At 40.8% G+C, this 18,301-nt stretch overlaps 1 protein-coding gene across 1 annotated transcript in view; it reads right to left on the minus strand.

Moving 5' to 3' along the window:
* Positions 1-11,967, minus strand: part of PKP2 (plakophilin 2) — a 103,771-nt gene extending 91,804 nt beyond the window's left edge. The window contains exon 1 of the mRNA XM_066258091.1: positions 11,681-11,967. Within this exon, the coding sequence (XP_066114188.1) occupies positions 11,681-11,903 (223 nt within the window). The 5' untranslated portion in view covers positions 11,904-11,967. The remainder of the gene's footprint in view (positions 1-11,680) is intronic.
* Positions 11,968-18,301: the final 6,334 nt, after the last annotated feature.

Genomic DNA, 18,301 nt, shown 5'->3' on the forward strand with positions numbered 1-18,301 from the left:
TCAAGGAGAGAATTTATTTCAAAGCATATACAATTAAATCCGAGGTACTGTGGTATGAGTTGTGACATAAACTGGCTCATTTGTGCTTTTACATAAAGTTTTGGGCATTTAAAGTATAATACATGAGAAACTAAAATCTGGCTCATAATATTTGTATTGCCATTCAACCAAACTAAGAATAGAATAAATATGTTGACTGAAAAAAAAATGTTTTATACATCAGGCACATCCTTTTTTTTTGGTGACAGAGACGGAGAGAGGGTCAGACAGACAGGAAGGGAGAGAGATGAGAAGCATCAATTCCTTCTTGCAGTTCCTTAGTCTCCTTAGTCGTTCATTGCTTGCTTTCTCATATGTGCCTTGAGGGGGGGGGGCTCAAGGCACCATAGGATCATGTCTATAATCTCATGCTCAAGCCAGCAACCCTGCGCTCAAGCTGGTGAGCCCATGCTCAAGCCGGCAACCTCGGAGTTTCGAACCTGGGTCCTCCATGTCCTAGTCTGATGTTCTACTCACTGAGCCACGGCCTGGTCAGGCCAGGCACATCTTGCTTTAAATAATTAAATCCAATGTGAAAATCCACATCTTCTAACATGAAAAATGAGGGTGTGGCTATATTTCAAAGGGTTCATTTACTTCGCCAAAGGAGTTAGATATCTTCCTTCCCTAAACCAAATTCATCTGTGGACTTGCTCTGGAGCCTCCGGCTCTACCCCTTTTCATATGTCTGGACAAATCGTTTAGATGCCTATTTCCCTTAATTCCAGCTACTAACAGAGTTGCTGAGAGAGAGGTTTACTTGAAAAAACACATTCATATGATTTAAATTGTAAAGCAACATGCAAAAATGAGGTGGTTTTGGAAACAAAATCTGGATCACAAAGAAACTTGTTTTCACCCTTTCTCTTGAATTAATCTGTTCTAGAAGGAGTAAACCAGTTTGTGAGCTTTAGTTTACATTGTGCTGTACCTTAGAGTGTTTATTCTGGTAAATTTACCAGTGGTATTGAATTTCACTTTTTCTGGTTTTTTTTGGGTTTTTTTGACAGAGACAGAGAGAGTCAGACAGGGAGAGACAGGGACAGACAGACAGGAAGGGAGAGAGATGACAAGTATCAATTCTTCGTTGTGGCACCTTAGTTGTTCAGTGATTGCTTTCTCATATGTGCCTTGACCAGAGGGCTACAGCAGACCTAGTGACCCCTTGCTCAAGCCAGTGACCTTGGGCTCAAGCTGGTGACCTTGGGGTCTTGAACCTGGGTCCTCCGCGTCCCAGTTCGACGCTCTATCCACTGCGACACCGCCTGGTCAGGCTTCTGGTTATTTTTGATTGACCCAGCCCTGAGGACCACAATAACATTGTTGCGATTTTCTTTTCTTCTTCTTCTTCTTCTTTTTTTTTTTTTTGGCCATTTATTTCACTTGCACCATGCAATTTGTATTTTGGGTGTTTCATAAAGGAGGTGATGATTTACAGGGAATATTTCAAATTAACTCAGGCAACATCACCCAAACCTTTTCTTCTGAGAACACCATGGACATTGTATGGAGCCCACTTTAAGGGAAATGAAAGTAGCAGTTATAGAACTTTAAACCCCACCCTCCTCCAATAAAAAGCAACTCAATTCAGGTCATAAAAAGCAACTCAACTCAATTTGCAGGGGTGGGGCTGCAGAGGGGTTGGGCTAAAGGAAGAGGGTGAGGGGCGTTGGTTTTGGTGGAAGGATTTCAAATTGCTCAGAAGATGGCAGAGTTGATCTTACAGGATAAGGTAATTTTCTCTCTTTCCTGGTCTGAATGTTAATCTGAATGAAATACTATCCCCTAAGCAGTTATTAGGAAAAATACCTTGATTTCTGGTCATCTATGCATGTATTGTCCAAAATAATAAATTATTTTAGGGTTAAAAAAAATAGGTTGATTTCCATAATCAGTTTTCCTTTGTGGCTTTTATGAGCAGCTTTATTATCTAATTGGTTAAATCTAATACACTTATGAAATCACACTGACAAGCCTCTATTTTGACATCAGTACCTATATTTGGGCACATTTAAAAAATCAACTCCAGCTTCCTTTATGGTAAATTGATGATAGAGAATTGCTAAACAAACAAACAAACAAAACCTTCATATACCCTGCTTTTATTAGAAAAGAGTAACATTCTTAGTCAGTAAAGCATATTTTCTTTCAAGCTTCTAGTACTTTCTGAGCCTGGTTAAAAAACTAATCTGGTTCACACTGAGCTTTAAAAGGAGAATGTCAGAGATGGAGGTACAAAAAATTCTCATGAAAACAAGTATTGTTAAATGTATGCATGGACTTTTTTTGCCACATTTACTGAGTGGATGAAGGGCATTCTCACCAATTAAGACTATCCACATTCCAGAAAATGTCAACATCTCTCGGAAAGGGCTCACAGTTGTTTGTGAAGGGCCCCAGCGGCACCCTGCAGAAGAACTTCAATGACAACTACAGAGAACTCAGTCTCCTTGCAAAGAAAAAGAGGCTCTGGTTTGACAGATGACGGTGAAATATACTGCTCACAAAAATTAGGGGATATTTCAAAATGAATATGAAGTGATAAAAAAAGAAAGATCTGATTTTTTTAAATTAAACAATAACATCAGAAAAGCAAACAAGTCAAAAAAAGTTGTTCGATTATACAAATAAGATGCAAAACAAACTTTTATTTCATTGGTGAAAATGCACGATACAAAAGGCTGAAAGCACTGACCCCTAATTTTTGTGAGCGGTGTTGAAAGGAGCTGGCTACCATTTGCACTCCTGCTGCCCTGTGTAGAACAGGGACCACGGGTGCTACACAGGGCTTCCTTTACCACTTGGGGTCTGTGTACTCGCAATTCCCTATCAGTGTTGTTGTTCAGGAGAATGGTTCTGTCAAAACCCTCAATGTCTTGGGTGAAAAATACATCCACAGGGTTCGGATGAGGTTGGGCCTAGCTTGTTCAGTATCTCAAGCTCGGAAAGACGAGTGAATTAAGGAAATGCCATTAAACTTGTATCAAATTCAGCTCTTTTGCTTCAATAAGCCATAACAGTTAAAAAGACAGGTATCAAGAAATTTTGGATGGTGTGTACGATTCTGAAAAAGGAACAGTTCAGTAGGCTGATGAATATGATCTAAGTTGACCTGGTACAGAAAATGCAAGGTGTCAGGTGATTCCTCAGACTTATCAGTGACATATTAAAGATACCATAAAAGCCATGTATTGACTTGGGGGGAAATGTATGCATAGAAATCAGTAGGCATTCACTACTGTTGTTGATTTAAACGCTATCCTTAATTGTGCTCACACGCAGTTGCCTTCACAGTGGAGATGCACAATGGTCATTTTTGATGGAAAATGAACTTGGAAGTCTAAAAGCTATATCACCTCTTGTATTTGGTCTTCGTATAGCAACCTCTGGGTAACAAGAGATCTCTTTCTCTGCAAACCTTATAAACATTTCACTTCTTCCATTAGAGTAAAATTGGGGGCATGCTTTTACAGATGAGACATGGCATCTTGACATTTATTAGAAGAAATCTGTACAGCAATTCATACTTCAGTGGCTCCTTAAAGTAATTTATCAGCAAAAGTAGTAACTCAAAAGAAAACATGAAAAATGTTAGGACCCATCAAGAACCATACATCAGGACTTATGAGTTAGTTGGTCACACATTTTTGCCTGTGTGGGCATATAATAGGATTCTTTCCCCTAGATCCCTGGTCGGCAAACTGCGGCTCACGAGCCACATGCGGCTCTTTGGCCTCTTGAGTGTGGCTCTTCCACAAAATACCACGTGCGGGTGCTACCTCAATAAGGAGTGTACCTACCTATATAGTTTAAGTTTAAAAAATTTGGCCCTGGCCGGTTGGCTCAGCGGTAGAGCATTGGCCTGGCGTGCAGGAGTCCCGGGTTTGATTCCCGGCCAGGGCACACAGGAGAAGCGCCCATCTGCTTCTCCACCTCTCCCCCTCTCCTTCCTCTCTGTCTCTCTCTTCCCCTCCCGCAGCCGAGGCTCCATTGGAGCAAAGATGGCCCTGGCGCTGGGGATAGCTCTGTGGCCTCTGCCTCGGGGCGCTGGAATGGCTCTGGATGCAACAGAGCGATGCCTAAGATGGGCAGAGCATCACCCCCTGGTGGGCATGCCAAGTGGATCCTGGTGGGGCGCATGCAGGAGTCTGTCTGACTGCCTCCCCGTTTCCAGCTTCAGAAAAATGAAAAAAAAAAAGTTTAAAAAATTTGGCTCTCAAAAGAAATTTCAATCATTGTACTGTTGATATTTGGCTCTGCTGACTAATGAGTTTGTCCTAGATTAACATTAAAAAACAAACAACTTCTTTTATCTTCTTTTATCCTTACTTTCTAAGAAAAATGACCAGATATTTATGGAAAGCACATTTTCACACCATACATATAAGTACTTGTTCTGGCTGGAAAATGAGCAGAATTTGTTGGTTTCAAACACCATGGTGAAAAAATGTTTTAAAACACATCAAAGTCTAGTAATATTTTGCATTATTGGAAAAAACGAAAGTATGCAGTTGTGATTATTGTGTAATTATTATTATTGTTAACACAGCTCACATAATCACCCTAAGAAACAATTCAGTGTACCAGATGTATAGCTGGATAGTACAGGCTATGAATTCTTACAAAGTTGAATATGCCAGGAGTTGGCATTGGTGGTATAGCGTGGTGAGCACAGCTGCCTTTCCAACAAAGCTGAATATGCCAGGGACAGACCAGTGCTCTGGGGAGAACGGGCCACTTGCTCCACATGCTACTGAGGGACTAGTCAATGGATATACCAACCAGCCAATTTTTCAGGAGCCCCCTTTAGCAGTTTGAGGTTATCCTCTGATATACCAGTTGATGGCATTTTGGAGATAATCTTCAAATTACTGCCCAAGGTCCTTTCATATTACTGATATCTATAGAATGTATTTTGAGTAGCCAGAACAGGTGGTTACAGAATTCATGATTATAAACAGGTAACTCAGTACACTGGTGAAGTACTAAATTGCTACATTCTGGAAGTTTCTAAATCTCTTAATTCCTGTAATTTGTCTCCTTACTTTGGCATTCCTGCCAATTCATTTGCTGAGCTATCCCATGATGATTACTTTAGAACTGCAATGACAAATATCACATACTCTCACAATGATGCAACAGTCAAAAAGAAGAATTTAAGTGTCACACCAATAAATTCAATTTAAAGTAAAAAAAAAACCCATGAATTTATGAAACTCATGAATTTATTTATTTAGCTTTAAGTTTACTATGGGGGATTTTGGAATCCGTCTTAAGTTATGATATTTCCACAGCCTCTCAATTGTCACAGCTAACCTCTTTCCTTCCAACTGATTCATAACTGCTATTCCTTCTCCTTTAAATCCTCCAAATCTATCAAAAGTGGTTTCAGAAAACTCCTGCATTTCCTGTGTTTCTTCCCGATTAAACATCTCTGACTCACAGTGATCAAAGCTTTCACTTGTATTTAAGGTCTACCTCTACAATATAAGGTGGACGGAGGAGGGGTTCGAGAGAGTGCTGTGTGTGGAGGACACAACAAGACTGAGTTTTGAGGGGCTCGTAAGAGTTAACTGGGCCAAGAGAAGGGAGGGAGGAGTGCAGCAGGGGTAGGAGTAAGAATACCAAACAAGATAAATCGCACACATTTGTTTGGGCTGTGGGAGTAGTGATGATTGGATGACGTTTGAGAAGTTGCAGGTTTGAGATCACAAAGACCTTGGAATGCCATGCTGAATGAGGGTTTACTCCTGTAGATAAGAGCAAGAAAATAAATTGAAGGAAAAGAAATCAGAAGATGATTAGATGAAATCTTAGAAAATCTACCCTAGTAGCCATGGGGAGAATGGGTTGGAGTGAGGGCAGAATAACACAGGAAAAGATCGTCTTTTCTTTCAAAGTACATTTTTACTTCACTGACATGAAGACTCATGCCCTTTACTTCCACTTCCAGTACAGTCCTGCATCAGCACTTGACAAGTTAATTGTTGATTAGTCATATTTCTTTATACATTCAAAAATGCTAGTTATACAAATTCAGTTTGTACTTAATCCTCCTGGCTGACATCTATCCTGTGGATTGCCACAATGGAGCCAAAATCTGAGGACAATAGTTGCTTGTGTGTTTCTATTTTATAGTGGATTGAAGGTACTCAAATATTTTCTACTATTTCTCTGTCATGCTAGGAATACAGAAGAAAAATTTCCACCAAATGAAGGCAGACTTTCTTCCTAAGTGATTAGAAGAGCTATGTTCATTTTGGCACAATTAGTTCTACATCTGGATTATATATACTTACTGTCATTCTTTTCTCTGTGTGGCTTATGTATTTATCTGTAATATTTTGATGGCCTGTAATAAGTTCCCATTATCTGCCAAGAAAAGTTCCCATTTTTCTCCTTCAAAAAAAGGTAATCAAGATACAATAATTCTGATGTGATCCTTCTCAACCCCCATGGATGTATTACTGAGATTTAAAATTTAGTGGGAATAACTTATTAAGCTTCTAATGAGTAACATTTTCTTCCAAAAATAAAGAAATTGCTGAAATTTGACAATAATGCTCTGGCCATATTATTTGACTATATATTTGATTATAATAGGCCTAAAGTTGATTATTCCAACAACATAAATATGTGAATTCTTTTAATGGTAATGGCAACTGTGTTCTCTTTTCTGTAAATATGCATTTTTCTCTAAGGGTACATATTTGGTTTTCTACCTCATCTGTAAGCATTTAAAAATATAACAACTATTTTTACATCCAATATCCAATCACCAATTAACTACATTACACAAAGATACAAAATAGATTTCTTAATAGTTCTGTTGTAAGAGGACCTGAAATTCTGTTATTATTCTTGCCCTAATAAGGCAGGGGAATGGCATTCTAATACAAAGATTTAGTTTTCTCCTAATTTTGCCTATTCTTACTTGCAACATTGCCTTTTACTATTTAGTTCCCCAGAAGACTGGCATCTATGTCTTCACACATATGTGTACATACACAAAACAGCTGGAAAACATTTATGGCAGAATCATATAATTTAAAATTTCCAAATGATATCTGCGATAGAACCAAATGATCGTATTAGGCCGTATTAATCAAGTCTGATTTTTAAATAGAGATTTTAGCAACATATTTGTTATTATATTTCATTACTATCATTGATAGGTTGCCAACAATCTGCGTGTTCTTTCAGAAAAGAAAAAAATAAAGCATTAGTAATTTTTATGGATCAGACCAGAAACTCAATTTGAGTGTAAAATCAATGTTAACTATTTGAGGATAAAATAATATAAATACGTATATCCTTATTTTAGTACACGAGAGAATAATTTAACGTTGATATCCAAAACAACACTTCAGGAGAATGAGCTAATGTGAACAACAAATACCTAGAATATTTCGTTCAAGTGAGCTATCCTGTGTTCTCATGAGTGGAACCACTAGCACAGGGCATAGATAACATTAATGAGCCTTTTAAAAAGCCTAAGGGAGCAGCAGTCTTCTTCTCTTTAAGGTAATTTCCTGTATCTTATCTGTGACACATAGAGTACGGAACTTTTATAATCACACACTGTTCCATTGATTCTGCAGCCTCCCTACCAAGCCCTGCCTGCCTCAAGACCTCACCCATAAAAGATGTGGTCTTAACATTTCTAGGGATGGAGGGCTCATTTTTCGTAAACACCGTTATGCTAACATTCTAATTCCTTTGACTAATTAAAAATCAAAAGAATTTCTTAAAAAAAGACACACTTTTTTTGGCACTCATTTCAAGAGATTTGCTAGACACTGGACAAAAAGTGCCCCATGGGCTATAGCAGGCAGACACGAAGGTACATTAAATCAGGTGGCACTACTGACACTACATTTAGAGCAGCATGTCATGTCCTGACCACCCCAACACCAAACTCCTTTTTTTCCCTCCCCTCTCCAGATCTCTCCTATTGATACTTTCTGAATTACCAGTCACCTCCCTTCCAGAATTGCTTCATTCCTGGAATTCCTTTTTGGCAATCAAAGCATTCAAACAGAATTTAAACGTCTAACTCCTCCCCACCACCCACCACCCACCACCAGGGGTCAGGTAGCCTTTCTTGCTACCTTAGCCAGTGTTCAGTCCTTTCTCCAGAAGGCCCTCTGATCACAGATATTCAAAAGATATTGGCCAGGAAAACTATATAAGTAAATGGCATGCCTCAAGTTTTTATGGTAGGTTTCCAAATTAGTTGCAAATTTTATTAAGATATTGTTCATTGTGTTTTATAAGTATTACATAACAATTTAAAACATGACTTTCTTCCTACACAGGCACCTAGCGGGAGACACTGTAATAAATAAAGTAGTAGTACTTTCAAAGTAAGTATAATAATTGAGATGTAGACACTTAAAATTTTTCTTCTTGCTGATACCTGCAATTCTTAAAATGTCTTCTGGTGACTTTTATAAAAGAATTTAAAAACTCCCTACAATACAGACTCATTTCTATATACTTCTGCCCCTCTGTTCCCACTCCCCATGAGTTATAGCTAACTTTAGAACCATTCAGCACAGCTTAACAACCAAAGGTAGAGAGATTTACAATGGAAACCACCCACCTATACTAAAGCAGTAGAGAGAACCAGATGGGTTCAAGTCCTCGCACAGTATTTATTAACAAATCAGCCCCATATATCTCATCTGTTTTCAGCCTAAATCTTACAGGTATGTCAACAATTCAGAATTCTCCAGGGCCCTGGGGCTAACAGCAGTTAACACCAGGGCCCTTTCTTCCCAGAATTTCTTGTGTTGATACGGGATTCTTTCCAGACCAGCACTGTATCAACAATTGCTTGTCTGTTTCAACTTTATAGACATGACAGTAATAGGGAAATAATAAACACAGTACTCACAAGCATCAAAAGCCCCTAGAACTTTTCAATGAACTTTAATTAAACAACATACTTGAACCACCTCTGGCAATTGTTCCATGGCAGGTTAATGTTAAATTCCTTTCAAGCCGATTACTTTTTTGAGTCTCAGAAAGCTGAGGCTTTAAAGTAAGTAGGTGTTGTTAGCTGTCTTATCACTCTGCCTGACTTGCACTTCTGTGTAGGCTGCTGAGTCTATTTCAGCTTGCTAGGAAGCCCCTGTTGCAATCAAAATATTTCAAACATTTTGTTCCGTAGTATGAAGAGCCACTCAACCAGTTGCCCTTAGCATTAGAGCAGAAGCACCATGACAGTGCCCTTTGCTCTACCAATCAGTTCTGTGAACTATGAAATATTCCTGTTATTACTGCCTAAAATGCTCTTCCCTCCAGCCACCTCCTTCTGTCCAGTCCTAGTAAATTTTGGGGATCTAAAATCCCAACTCCTCCTAGAAGCTTTTCAAAATTCCCTCTGTGAGTGGTCTAATTCATCTATCTAAACTCCACAATGTATTTATCAGCTGTTCTTTTTTTAGGGCTGATTACCCTTTATTATTTGATAACACATTTTTTTTAGAGGGAGGTTTCTTTCTTAGGACTTTGAAGTCCTTGCTTTAAAGCAAGCAGTCTGTTAGTTAATCAGACTCATTTGACAGTTCTTGAATTCACGAAGCAACATGAATTCATCACATTGTAGAGAGAATAGGTCGTGTGTGGGTTTGGGACTAAGTGTCCAATAAATGTTGAGGGACTAACATATTTTCGAATGTGAAATAACTCCTCATGTCTATCTCATATAATTGTTTTAAAGATATAATAAAATGCAAACATATTCTTGAACAGGGTTAAGCACATAGTAGAAGCCCGGCAATGCTCCCTTTCCTTCTGTTCATTCCCGTTTATTGACTAGATGTCTGCTTGCTCTTTCTGGCTAGCGATTCTCAGAGGGAACAAAAGAATATCTCATTTGCATCCCTGTGTCCAGGAAGTAGAAGCTAGTTTGGTTCCAGTGTAGCACTGGACCAGCACAGGCTAAATAGACGCAGTGCCTCCATTGGTCAACAACTGGCCTCAGTTTTCCTTGAGTCATTAGACAACCTCCTAAATATAAATTTAGGGGTTTTTTTCCCCATGGACTGTGGCAATTCTGTGCCCACTGTCTCAGAAACACCTCAATTTTATTTAAGAAAAAAATGGGAGGGAGATTTAGTGTCTAATAAAAATGCTATTTTGTATTAATAACCAACAAGCTTAATTAATAATATGACTGATGAGTGGTTTAAAAATTCAGGTTTGAAGTTTAAATATCAGTTCCACTACTTACTATCTGTGGGAACTTGAGTATTACCTAACTGCTTAGTGTCCTCATCTGTAAAATGGGGATTAAAGTACTTCCCTAACAGAGTTTGTTTTGTTTTTGTTTGGGGGGGGGATGGTCTGGGCGGTGGAGGATACAACACAATGAACTGAAACCATATAGCCCAATCTTTGGCACATAGTAAGCACTCAGTTGCATTAATTATAATCATTAAACATCTGTTTAACTTTTAAATATCTAAACATTGACTGCCTGATCCTTTAGGATTCTTTTACACAAATGAAAAGCAATACAGTCTCCTAGGGTGTGCTGTTTTAAATTTCCAGGATGATTTGCAAGCGTTTTTATTTTTCCTAATGTGTTCTCCATTTCCCACTGCCCAATTACTTCCTTGAGAAATAGTTCAACACTGCAGGAAACAAACTGATATCCCAACATAATTAACTGGTCAATATCTTTCTTCTTCTCTTTTCTCTAACAAGCTTATAACATTTTTATAATAAAAATAAATTAACTAATAAAAGTGGGACTGTGTAGCTCTGATCATCTGACTTTTAGCAGGGGAGAAAATATTTAATGTTTTCCAATTTTTACAATTAGTTTGCCTTCTTCGTCACCTGCCATCTTCCCTATTAACTACTGATACAGCTTTTACTTCTTTTTAAACTTTTTTCTCCTCTGCAAGGCCGAGGGGGTGGGGATGGGGGGGGGTACTGCGGCCTGCAGGGCCAAAGTCCCCTTCCTCCTCCCCCTCTTCCTCTGCGGGGTGGTATGATTGTTCCCTGACCCCAAAGCCTCCTTCCCAATTTTTTCACTTCCTAGATCAACTGCTCGCGCGGTACACTGGGTGGAGCGCCCCGAAGTCCGTGGGCGAGCCTCCGCAATCCCAATTCAGTTTCCTGGAGCACCAGTACTTTCAGGTTTTCTTTTTCAGAATTTTACTGGGATCATAGACTGTTTAAAAAAATCTAATAACATCTGTAAAAAAAAGGATCATATCAAATTTCTGAATAAAATGTCAGTATTTATAGACGCCTGGAGCCTCCAGGTTACGACTCTTGTACGGCGGGCGTGGGGAGGCGGGAGAAGTGAGCAGGTTAAGGAAGGAGTGAGAATCTTGGACTGAATTCTTTCACAGATATATATGTGCATTTAATATACGTAGATACACATATGACAAAGCTGAGTAGGAAGTTATTTCAGAAAAGAGTGCTCTCCCCAAGTACGCCAATGGGAGTTGGGAGGCGCGGCAGCTGCTACAATGGGACCGCGAGCAACAGGTGGGAAGGACACCAGGTCCCGCACCCCCAAGAAGCAGCGAGTCGAAACAACGGGGTGAGGGAGAGGTAGGGAACGGGGTAGAGGGGGCGGTCATGGCGGTGCAGGTGGCGGCGGGGCTCCACTCACCGTTGCCCACGAAGCTGCGGCCCTTCCGGGCCAGGGTCTGCTGCACCTGTTCTTGGATCCGCAGGTTCTTGGCCGCCTGGACGCTGCGGCCGCTGCTCCCCGCCAGCTTCAGTTTGGCCTCGGAGGGCAGAGCCAGGCTGGAGCTGTCCAGCTGCTCCAAGATCTGCTGGCCCAGGACCGTCCGGATGTAGCCGCATTCAGCGGGGGCTCCGGGGGCTGCCATGAGACCGAAGGAAGCGACCAAGCTGCTCGCCCGCCTGGAGACCTGCGGGTGAAGCTGCAGCGGAGCCGGGAGCACTGGTGCGAGCCCCGCCCCGCCCCCCGCCCCGGCCCCGCCTCCGGCCCCGCCCCCGCACCGGTGAGAGGGGAGTGAGGCCACGGGAACCTGGTAGTCCAGCCTCCCCGGGGAGGGGGCGCGGCTCCCGCCGGGCAGGCGCAATCGGCCTGGGAGCGGGGGCGGGACCGGGCGAGGGCGCAGACACCTGGCTAGTTGGACCCGCCTTCAGAGAGGTGGGGGAGGGCACAGTCCGCCGAGGGTCGCGCGCACTCTGGAGTCACCTAGGGTTTCGCCTGCAGGGCCGCGCCCAACTTGAGTTGCCTTGCTGGGCCTCCGCCCAGCCCTCGAAGGATGTGATTTCCGCTCGGTTGAGGAGGGGCCGCCCTCCGGGCAGGTGCGCCCTGGACAGTCATGTCTGTTCCTGGGCTGAGGATTGCCTCTGGAATTCTCTAGTCAGTAGTATATCTGGTTAGTCAGGCTGTGGCAGCCTGTTCCAAACATTTCGTGTATTTTCTGGACCTGAGGGTGAAAAAGGGCTACTTGGTCAGGCAGGACAAAAGTAGAAGGAAATTATGCCAAGAAGATGACATGTGTGAAATAAAAGATTTTTTATAATATGGTAGTTTTTTTTTCTTAGTACAACTTCAGGAACTATGTACTTTTTGCACAGATGCAGTCTCAAACATATGTTCTTCCTCACTGAGATCTGTTTCCTCTTACAAATACACATTGTACCCAGTACACTCTGCTCACCAGCTCCTCTCCTACGAGCACTCCCACACAGAGAGACTCCAATAAGAGGCACTAGGGAAGAGCACACTTTTAATAGGTGATAATTTTTAATAGCCCTATAAATGTTGATTAAGTCCTCGTTCTGACAGGCTCTGTAGGGGGGCTCGTGAAAGGGCCCTCTGACTTTCAATTGCGTCTTCCACAACTTAACATTTATCGCGCTATTAAGTTTCACACGTAGTTGACTACCAGGAACTTGAGAGCTAAGCTCAACAGAAAGGGTCCTTGACCTTAACGTTTACAACCTAAGCCACTTGTCCTCTTTGGACTTGAGAAGCAGAAAGAAAAACATCTATCCCTGGTGTTAAGTAAGACAACCTTCCTTTGAATGTTTGGGTTCCTACATTGCCCTTTCCCTCAAATCACTCAGTTACTGTACAACTCTGTTCGGGTCTGGAGTGGCTATGGCTGGAGAACACAGTTCCCTTTCGCATTGTCCTATGCATGGCTTTTTATCTTTACATATACCCTAATGCACACGTACATGAGCTTCCAGGGAGTAAGGAGAAATCAAGGGGCTCCAATCCTGAACAAGGAAACGGGGATAGTTCTGACACCGTTTCTTAACCAGCCACATGGAATGTAGTGCTTAAGTGAAGTCATGTGGATGGTACGTCTTGGAAGTAATTCCTCCCATCTCCGCAGGACCAGTCTTGAGGTAGATTATACCTTGTGAAGAACTCAGTTATGTAGCCAGTTGAAAACATCCAACCCTGATGCTAAGATTCAGTGAAGAGAGGGGTGAACAGAAGGGGAAATGACGATAGAGACTTCCAGCAACAAACTTTGTTCCTATCTTCTCTCCTCTCCTTGGTCCTGGCCTCTTTTGGTAGCTATGAGGGTGCTGCTTTGAAAGAGGATTTCAGTACCTGCCCCCATAGGGCCACCTGTTCATTTATTTTTTTTCTCTCAAATTGATTTCTTTTTCTTTTTAAGTGTGATGTTGTAATTGACGATCCTATTAGGTAGGTACCCATATTGAGCATGTAGAAATCTTGATTTGGGTAGTTGGGTGATTTGACAGGAGGAAGATGGTCAAAAACACAGCTTGCGAGTGAGGGAGGGTTAAATCTTAGCTTATCTTTTATAAGTACGCAGTGTGGCTTTAAGCAAGTTTCTGTAAATTTGTAAGCCTCAATTCTCTTAATCTATAAAATAGGAGCAATAAAAAATATACCTGTTATGAAGTGCTGCTGTAAGGATTAAATGGTAAGTGGATATAAGAAATCCTCAATAAATAATTGTTCAATGATCTTTAACAAACATCCCTCTGAGATCCAATTATGGATTTTCTCACCTTTTTTGGGTCTCTGCTCATGACAGCTTATCATTTGAATGATATACTTGCATGCACACACACTACATAGCACTCATTTTCTTACACAGGATTTATGCTTTGCTTACTTAATTGTTGTCTCCTTACTGCAGCATAAGCTTACTGAAAGCAGGGATTTTGTTTTGTTCACTGTTGTTCTCCAGATCCTAGAATAGTACACATAGTAGACAATAGGTATATTTTGAATTGATGAATAAATTAATGATGCATGAAGCACTTAGTATATTACATGGTATATGATTGTTCAACAACTGTTAGTAATAATTATTTATACATACATTATTGGTAACTTTGTGTGTGTGTGTGTGGCAGAGACAGAGAGAGTCAGAAAGAGGGACAGATAGGGATAGACAGACAGGAAGGGAGAGAGATGAAAAACATCAGTTCTTCATTGCGATTTCTTAGTTGTTCATTGATTGATTTCTCATATGTGCCTTTACTGAGGGGCTACAGCAGACCGAGTGTCCCCTTGCTCGAGCCAGTGACCTTGGGCTCAAGCTGGTGAGCTTTGCTCAAACCAGATGAGCCCATGCTCAAGCTGGCGACCTCGGGGTCTTGAACCTGGGTCCTCCACATCCCAGTCTGATGCTCTATCCACTGCACCACCGCCTGGTCAGGTGGTAACTTTTTTTTTTTTAAGTCAGAGAACCTTATGTATTCTAGGTATTTAATTATTTACTATGTAATATTCCTTATAAATAAAAAAATAAACTACACTGAGAACATTTAAAAATACTTTCTGAATTCAGTGATTTGGGAAAACAATCCTTTTGATAATAAGATAAACATAAATTCATTAAGGCTCCCTTTGGAGATGAGAATCCTGTTGTAATAGCAATCGTTAATTATAGGGTGAGGCAGTATGCAGACTCTGGCATTGTGCACCCAAATCTTGTCTAGAGGTGCTTCTATTCCAACAAAATGCAGGCCCTGCCATGTCTCCTGGGAAAGCTGCCTAGCCAACTTCCTAAACTGTGAGCAAGGCCTGAGATAACTGCTGAAGGTAGCTACCAGCCAACAAATTAAAGCACGGAAATAAAATGCTGTGAATGCTTCTGTGGTGTTTGGCTGCTCTATAATCTGTGACATTTTAATATTTAGGTCCAGTTTTGAAAACTCTTTTATTTCTTTTGTTTTTCACTTACCAGCAAAATTTGATAAAAGAAAGAAAAAAGTAGAACCACAGGAATGTTGAAATGGAATATAAATAACAGATAACTGAATTATGAGGAAACAATTGTAAGTTTTGTTTTCCTTCTGATGGAAACTTACAATAATGATTCAGAAATTCTTGAGTTCTACACTTGCCTTTTAATTTGATTTACACCCTATGGCTTTAAAGCACTCATCTTTAATTGTTTTCCAATCTACAGTTAGGGCCTCCTCAGAGTAATTTCATATCCTTTAACCATATGTACATTCCAGTATGGGACATTTCAATATGCAAAAATTTCAGGGAGTTACTAAAAACCTACATATAGTATAAAATTTAGAGCAGAAGTAATAATTTCGTGGAGACTATCAAAGAACATGAAGGGCATCAAAACTCTGATCCATATTTAAAAAACAAACTCTTAATACATTTTCCTGAGTGTCTTCTCTCATGAAGTATTTTCCTGTTACTATTTGTAAGCTATTATTTTGTATTGCTTTTAAAAAGTATTTCCTAAATTAGTGTAAGAGATCTGGCAGGTACAGAATTTAAAATAAACCTCAGGTTTTGTTTCCTTTTTTAGCACATGGTTGTGTTGCCAAGGCAATGGGTAGCGGGTTATCATTTGCTGCATATAATGAGGGTGGCTCAGGACTGGAAAGGGAGCTCTGGATGTGGAGGCTGAACACCACTCTCCAAAGGGGGCTTTCAGTAGCAATGAGGGTTAGGATGTTTCTCTTTAATGCAGATATTTATTTTGTCTGCTAATATGGATATATTGTGAATGTGTAGGTCTGAGAATGATTCTTTTTAAAAGCTCCCAAATATGGTGTGAGAGGTAGAAACCAGATGGGCAACCACTAGTACTGGCAATGAGCAATTTGTTGATAGTTACTGGAGCTTTCAAGACGGTTCCTTTAATCATGACTCATGGCATATATGAGCTGGTAGATCTGTTAAAATGATTATCTTCTGGGCCAATGGTCACAGCTACTGCATTACTGCCTGTTAGATCTCTTATCTGATGGCCAGAAAGGCTGAAGGGAGTGGACAACTTGATCGATTCCTATCACATATTCTTGTCTTTATTAGAGACCATGGTCTTCACTTTGTCTCCTCCATGAATCTAGCGATGAGTTAACTAGCAGGTGCTTAATAAGTCATGAGTGTAACTTCTCACCTACAGGCATTTTGATTAACTAGTTTGCCTCTGTGTGGGCCTAGGTGCAGCTGAACAAAAGGATCCTGAAGGAGGTGGCCTGGCCTGAAACCAAACATCCAAGTGACTGGAGCACAGTGTTTAGTGATTTTTAACCTTACAAAAGTAGCAGGGAAGTTCAGGAGAACCGAATTTTTTATATAAGTTTTTAGAGGAGCTAGCATCTCAGTGTCATGTATTGTTTAAATTATTAAAATTATTGCACTATATACGTTTTTGTTTGGAAGTTATTTGAATATAAAATATTGATTAATATATGTGTATATTCTTTTTTTTTTTTTTTGACAGAGACAGAGAGTCAGAGAGAGGGACAGATAGGGACAGACAGACAGGCAGGGAGACAGAGGAGAAGCATCAATTCTTCATTGTGGCACCTGAGTTGTTCATTGATTGCTTTCTCATATGTGCCTTGACCAGGGGACTCCGCAGATCGAGTGACTCCTTGCTCAAGCCAGCAACCTTGGGCTCAAGCCAGCAACCCCACGCTAAAGCTGGTGAGCCTGCACTCAAGCTGGTGACCTTGGGATTATGAACCTGGGTCCTCTGCATCCCAGTCTGATGTTCTATCCACTGCACCACTGCCTGGTCAGACTGTGTATATTCTTTTATAAATAAATTAGCTGTATTTTAAAATTTGTCTCCTTTTTTCATACACACAACTATTTCCTTGAAATTCTTAAAATAGAAGTATTACATTCCATATAGAAAAATAATACAATCTGATTTGGATTTTAAAAACCCCACTAAATTCCCTTGTTTCCTTCACAAACATCATCATAGAATGGAAGGGTGATATAAAGGTGTGCTGAAGCCAGAGCTGGGTTTGATTTGTTCCTTTACTGTGTGACTTTGGGCAAGTTACTTAAATTCACAGAGCTTCAAGTTTTTTATTTGTAATATGGTGTCATTACATTACTAGTTTTGGCCTCACAGGATTGTCAAGAAGATTCATTTAGATACTAAATATAAAGTACTTAGATCTCTAGTCCATACTTAGTATATCAGTTACCTATACGTAATTGCAAAAAATCCATCCCAACATGTAAGAGGTTAAAATGAGAAAAATTTCCTTTTCATGATTTTGTGGTTGATTCCACAATACTTCTGTGGGTCTGTCCTGGGTTCACGCATCTGGTAAAGGTCTGGTGGTGGCTTGGCTGGGGCTGGATTGTCTGAGACAGTCATTGTCATGAGTGTGGGGCTTTAACTGGTATTACTGAAACAGCTGGGGTGGTTGAGCCTCACTTTCTGTGTGGCTTCTCATCCGCCAGTAGGCTAGCCCAGGCTTCTTTACAGGATAGTCTTCAGCAGCATTCTGAGACAGCAAAAGTAGAAGCAATAGGCCTTTTTAGACTTAGGCTCTGGCACTTGCTTAATGTCATTTTGACTGTTTATTCTTACTGGCTAAACTGGGTAACAAGACTAGCCCAGATTCAGGGGGTGAAGAAAGAGATGCCTTTTTTTTAGCAAGAGAGAGAGAGAGAGAGAGAGAGAGAGAAGAGAGAGGAGAGAAAGACAGAGACAGAGATAGGCAGGAAGGGAGAGAGATGAGGAGCATCAACTCATAGTTGCGTCGCATTAGTTGTTCATTGATTGCTTCTCATATGTGCCTTGACGGGGTGGGGTGGAGGCCTCCAACTGAGCCAGTGACCCCTTGCTCAAGCTACGATGTAGGGCTTAAGCCAGCAACATTGAGGCTCAAGACAGTGACCATGGGGTCATGTCTCCCACTCAATCCAGTGAGCTTGCGCTCAAGCTGGATGAGCCTGTGCTCAAGCCAGTAACCCCGGGGTTTTGAATCTTGGGTCCTCAGCATCCCAACTCGATGCTCTATCTCAGGGGTC

This window comes from Saccopteryx bilineata, chromosome 2 (genome assembly GCF_036850765.1).
Source record: "Saccopteryx bilineata isolate mSacBil1 chromosome 2, mSacBil1_pri_phased_curated, whole genome shotgun sequence".
NCBI lineage: Eukaryota > Metazoa > Chordata > Mammalia > Chiroptera > Emballonuridae > Saccopteryx > Saccopteryx bilineata.